This window comes from Diadema setosum, chromosome 15 (assembly GCF_964275005.1).
Source record: "Diadema setosum chromosome 15, eeDiaSeto1, whole genome shotgun sequence".
NCBI classification, from domain to species: Eukaryota; Metazoa; Echinodermata; class Echinoidea; order Diadematoida; family Diadematidae; genus Diadema; species Diadema setosum.
Genome location: NC_092699.1, coordinates 11,269,989 through 11,275,988, shown reverse-complemented (window position 1 = coordinate 11,275,988; position 6,000 = coordinate 11,269,989). Strand labels below are relative to the sequence as shown.

The 6,000-nt window shown below is 39.9% G+C and overlaps 1 protein-coding gene across 1 annotated transcript in view; it reads left to right on the top strand.

Annotated features, from left to right (window-relative positions):
• Positions 1–205: 205 nt before the first annotated feature.
• Positions 206–6,000, top strand: part of LOC140238518 (E3 ubiquitin-protein ligase MIB2-like) — a 47,957-nt gene continuing 42,162 nt past the window's right edge. Inside the window, exons 1-3 of the mRNA XM_072318422.1 lie at positions 206–450; positions 921–1,092; positions 5,072–5,178. Coding sequence (XP_072174523.1) covers positions 222–450; positions 921–1,092; positions 5,072–5,178 — 508 coding nt within the window. The 5' untranslated portion in view covers positions 206–221. The remainder of the gene's footprint in view (positions 451–920; positions 1,093–5,071; positions 5,179–6,000) is intronic.

The window sequence follows — 6,000 nt, the reverse complement described above, 5'->3', positions numbered from 1 at the left end:
ACTTAGATGCAAGTAAAGTAAAAAAAAAAAAAAAAAAATCTTAGTGTGTAAAATTAGGATTTATCACTAGCAGATGAAAATTCTAGTTGATAAAATGATATGGGCAAAGTGTAAGAGCTGTCACTAATCACTCAGAACACAAGAACCTGTTGTGGTTGCATTACAGAGAAAACCGTAGAAGCCAGTCAACGACCTAATCTCCGAGGCAGCCGCTCGCAGCCATGTCCCTCCGGCCGGGCCTTAGAGTGGTGCGCGGGCCGGACTGGAAATGGAAAGACCAGGACGGAGGGGCCGGGCATGTCGGCACAGTGGTCTCATTCGGGGACGGCGGGACCCAGGGGGATTGCGCCACGAGGGTCAACGTCAAGTGGGACAGGGGTCTCTTGGGGGACTACCGTATGGGGTTTGAAAACGCCTTTGACCTTCGCATTTTGGACAACGGATCAGTAGGTGAGTGGATGCAGTTTTTTTGTTTTTCCCACGTTGGCCCTCCCTCAAGTTCAACATTGCTGCAGTCATGTGAAAGGATGCATCACAGTCTTAGTCAGGCAATTGTCATCATGGGCAAAAATGACTTTAATGCCTAAATGTTTCACCAAAGCAAAGAGCTCATTTAAAATGTTTGACTGCTTGTCATATGCCCACCGAAAGAATTGACTTCAACTCCAGTGCTAACAAGGAAATGGGACTTCTTATGGTTCAATGTGACTCAAACAAATTACACACTTTGTTCTCATTTAAAGCAAAGCAATAGAATAACCATTGCTTCATCAACTTTATTCATTCTGTACTACAGTGTAAACCTCTTTTAACAAATGTTTGAACACTCAATGCTCTAAATTTCTCCAAGAATTTCTTTACCATGAGTTGAATGTTGCTTAAAAGCAAAAATTGAATGAAATTAACCCCCAACTCTGCAGGTGATCACCACGCAGAGGTGCAGTGTAATGGCTGCAATCTTTCCCCCATCCACGGAATGCGCTGGTGCTGCGCGGCCCTCGACAACTATGATCTGTGCTCTAAGTGTTACCACGAGGGTAGGAACTTCACCGAGTACAGGTTCAGTAGAATCCTCATCCCAGGGGCCAAGGGGTAAGTGATTGAACATATTATACCATATTAGACTACCTGTAGCAACTAACCCTTTAGCTATACCACTGAGATGGATGCAGTCACCTATACGTCACATACAATGTATTTAATAGCTCTAGTCTAATTTTTTGCGAATTGAGACTTTCCGACAATTTCACGAGTGGCAGAATTTCGCACTCTTGAAGGACAGAAGCGGACAGAGAGATACATGTAGGTATGCATGCATTTTACATTCATGTTGGGATCAGAGTTGATACTTTTGTGTGTTGTCATATTCACAAATAGCACTTGTCTGGAGAAATTTGCATAAATGAAAACCTCACAAAATATATAGCATATATAGTACCTGCCAGCTGTTTCCAATTGATAGAGAACATTCCTATTTCTTAGGAAGAAAAAGAAGCTTCCTTGAACCTTGTGTTTCTATTTTTGTCAACACCTGCTTACAGTGATGTTTGGAAGATGGCCTGTATTTGCATTAATTTTCTCTCAGTTCTTATATCCGGGACTGTAGGGTCGGCAAGTACAGTCAACCTTGCCTAAGTCGAATCTGTTTGCACCGAAGAAATAGCTTCGACTTATACCCCTTTCATAAACTCATCCTCCTATTATCCGCATAAGAGTAATGCGGACAATTCAATAAAAAATGCGTTCACAAACTCTGAGAATAATCCGCATTATTTTTACGAGCGCCCGTTCTGAAAAAGGCGGATAATCGTCATGGTGACTGCACACCCCCCTTCTGCGGGAAAGACAGGTGACGTTTGACCGCACCCCGGCAATTATCGGCATTATTTGGGTTTGCGTTCATAAACTCAAAATCTCGTCCCGACGCTGCTATTATGCGGATAATAGAAGGGTCGAAATAATGCGCATTATTCTTTCCCCTCTCCGATTTTACGACCAAATGTTGCGGATATTATCCGCATTATTGAGTTTATGAAAGGGGTATTAGAGAAAATTTGACTCACGAGGGATTAAAATCGACAGAATATAAAGAGAAGAGAACTTGAAAAGACCTTCAACTTAGGCGATTATTTGACCTACAATGTATGCGAGGTTGACTTAACCCTAATCCCACCGGGTTTTTTGAGGGACTTGAAACCACCGGGGGGGGGGGGGGGGGGGAGGGGGGGGGCCTTTTTGGCCCCCCTTCAGATCTCGGCCGTGGATTACGCGATCCTCGCGAAAATTTGCAGTAAGGTAGAGGCCAATGTAATCTACAAGACTGTATAGTTAGATTTTTCAAAGTTTAATTTATGTATTTTATATTAAGTACCGGTAATTTCTGCTAATTTATGCAAAAATAATTTTTTGCCTATAAATCAAAAAATAAAGCTCCAAGACTTCTAATTTTTGGTGAATATATTCTTTTCAATATCCTCAACAATAATGGTGAAGCAAAAATTCAGATTCATAATTGTTTCTATGTATTTTATTGTTTATTGAATTTCTTGTGTATTTCTTTGTTTTTTTAATTTTTGTTTTTCTTGGGCTTTTTTTCGTCAAAATTTGTCGCAGAATATTTTTAAAGCATAATCAGGCTAAAATAAATCATTAAGCAAGGTTGACTGTATGCAGTCACTCTCTGGAACAAACAGGCGTTGCATTGTAAACCTCACCACGCACACATACACATGTTCTTGAACAGCACCATGCGCTTGTGACATAAGTCTAAGGGTGGGATTTCACGGAGCACGCGAACGATTTGCGAAGGACGCGAATGACAAAATCCAACATTCGGAAAAGTTTTTCTCCGAATGTTTTCCGACAATGAAGCCGAAAACTATTCTTGCGCAATTTGTGCGAAGTTTCCACGACGTATGTGCGAATGTCGTGTGTATCATTGCTAAATACAGCATGTTACGTACACGAAGAACACGCGACGGAAATGCGAACAACGAAAAAATTTCAAAAATCATGGGAGAAAATGTACCCAAGGAGGGGTGGAAGCTGTCTTGAGTTGAATTTTTTTCTTTCCTCTATTTCTCCTTTCTTTTTCTACATTTGCCTACATTTTTTTTTTCCTAGGACGTATCTCCACGAGTAAAGCATATGATCTTTTTTTTTTTTTTTTTGCAGTTCCTCCAACACATAATCTCTATACTTCAAATGAAACTTTACATACTTAAGATTAATTTTAACTGTATTCTGCGATTTTTTTTTTGTATATCAAACATTTCTTTCTCTTTGCTAGTGTTTAATTTCTTTTGTTACTATAGCTGTTGATAATTGTTTGATGTTTAGGTGTATGCTACGATTTTTATTTGTAGAAAACGTATATGTCATACATCCCCCAAACGTGCGCTAAACGTTCGCGAGAATGTCTCAAAAGGTACGCGAACAGTTTGCGATTATGTCGTAAAATGATCGGAAAAACTTCGCAGATTTCGCGTAACATATGCGAGACATTCTCCAAAGTTTCGGAGTCTGTTTGGGGTTTCACGAACATTGTGCGAACATCGTGCATTTCTTGCGAAGAAGGTCTTGCGCATATGACGAGGCTTTAAAGACACTTTCGAGAACAATTCACGAGCAAATCACGACCAAGTGTGCGGAAAAGGTTCGCAGAAAATTTCAAACTTTTTTGAAATTCTCGCCGAAGTAAAAACGACATTCGCGAACAATTGACGACGCTTCCGAACCCTCACGTTCGTTTGGCGATCTTTTGCAGACCAAAATGCGAATGCTGGATTTTGCCATTCGCGTCCTTCGCAAATCGTTCGCGTGCTCTGTGAAATCCCACCCTAAAGATGTGGTTTCCAACAGCAGCACAAATTTTTACGAGTGTTCCAGTGATACTTCCTGGAAGCTAACATTTTGTCGTAATTCTGTTGAACAATAGACCAACCCTCATGAATTGTGGCATATTGCTGCACAGAACTCACAAAGAAAGCATACCGTCAATTCTCTCAGAGGCCTGAAAGGAGCTGCTCTGAGATTGGTGAAGCTGGATTGGGATTTTATTTTAATACCCAAATTGTAAACCATTTCCCGTCTGAATCTGAAGTTTGTAAAATCAAAATCAAGTATAAGCTGTGTTTTAATATGTGCTTTTTCTTATGTATCAGTACAGTATACTGTAAAAGTGGTAATTTTCGCGGTGTTGAAATTTTCGCGCATTTCGCGCAACCAGAAACTAGCGCGAAAATAAAAGCACGCGAATATTTTTGCTTGCCATGCGTTCCTTTGCGTGATGTCTTGATTCCGCCGAATTAAAAACACGCGAAACTCTTCTGACCCGGCCAAGCGCGAAAAATTAGTCGCGCGAAAATATCCACTTTTACAGTAACAGTTTTGTCTGTCCATGTTACATACATTCACCTCTAAGTCTAGAAATGGTATAAGACACATTGTTCAAGAGAATCTAAGTGCTTTTATTATCTTTTCTTATCAATATTAGGCCATTCAGTTGAAAAACAGCACGTTTTCAATGAGCATTAATTATATGACCATCATATCTTCGTACATAGCTTTCTGTCCAGCATTACATAAAAGTACACTGTACATTCACCCCAAATTTTTCATTTTGGCAAAAATTCTAATACATTGCTTCTTTGAAGCAATTGTTGGGGAAAGTTATCTCTCATCAAACTGTTCTAAAAGATTGCATTGTATTATGTGTAATGCACGTTTGAAACAGAAAATAAAGCAACATCCTTGAAATGTTACTACCCTTTTACAAAATTGTACTTTGGAAATGCCCTACTGCATCTGAAGTTGGCTCTCTCAGTTTTTCACCAATGTGGAAGGTGAAAATGTGCACAGAAGTCTTGTAGGTATTTTAGAAACAGTTAGCTGTGGCATTGATACATAAAAGTTGTCATGAGTAGAATACCTGTTCATCAAAGTATGCCATGTTTCAGATTTGACTGTACATGTAACTAAAAATCTCATGCGATGACCTCTTGTTTGGTTCTGTGGGGTAAGCTCACAAGTGGTCCACTAATGCATCACATCATTTTTCTGTTGACTTTAGAGACACTGTACCACCGAGGCAAGGCTCTACGGTTTCTGAAGTCAAAGGTCTCTTTCCAGGGGCAAAGGTCAAGCTTTGGACAGGCCATCCAAGTGATCCAAATGACGGTGAGAGTGCCAGTTGGTTGTAGTTGTGGGTTTTTATTGGATGTGGAGAATTCTTCTAAGAATTCTTCTCCCAAATGCTCTTAGAATTCAATCAGCCGATGCCGTTACAAACTTGAAGTCTTGGCGATAGTTGGGGTGGCAAACCTGCTGCATTCATCCATCACGCTTCTGGCTGCATGTTCTATGTGTATTACATATGCAATGTGCATTGCATGCAGTAATGTGCCAACCAAGAGCAATACGTCTGTAATGTAAAACCATAAATTTTGGTACCGGTATGCATTTTAATTTTGCAAGAGCCAAGATTTGCGACATTGGAATGCATATGAAAGTTCTTGTCTGTATGCACTGAATGCCAGTGGCAATTTGCAAAAATTCATGCTGCGAAAAAGACTGTCAGCTCCAATTTGTGAAAATTTCATGCCACAAATATTTTTGGTTTTACAGTAATAAAGCAGTGCACTAAGTATGTTGAGCCAGACGTGTAAATGAAACATTTGCCACAGAAGCACTCTGCGACTCATTGACAGCTGTTTTTGTATTTGAAATCCGCACCAGTTTGCGGGTGGCATTGAAAGGCAAAGATGTAGTTGAAAGAATGGGGGCAAGTTTCAGAAACTGCACATTGTATGCTGTTTGTCAGAAGCCATTACATTAATACACTTTAGCTTTTGTGCACATGTTGGAAAACTACCTTTCTTTTTATCCAGTTGGTTAGGCACTTCACCTGTTCTTAAAGTGACATAATGCATTCGTTTGTCTAACATGGCAATATGTGAAATTCATGTTCAAATAAAGAATGAACTTAGACCAGATTATCAG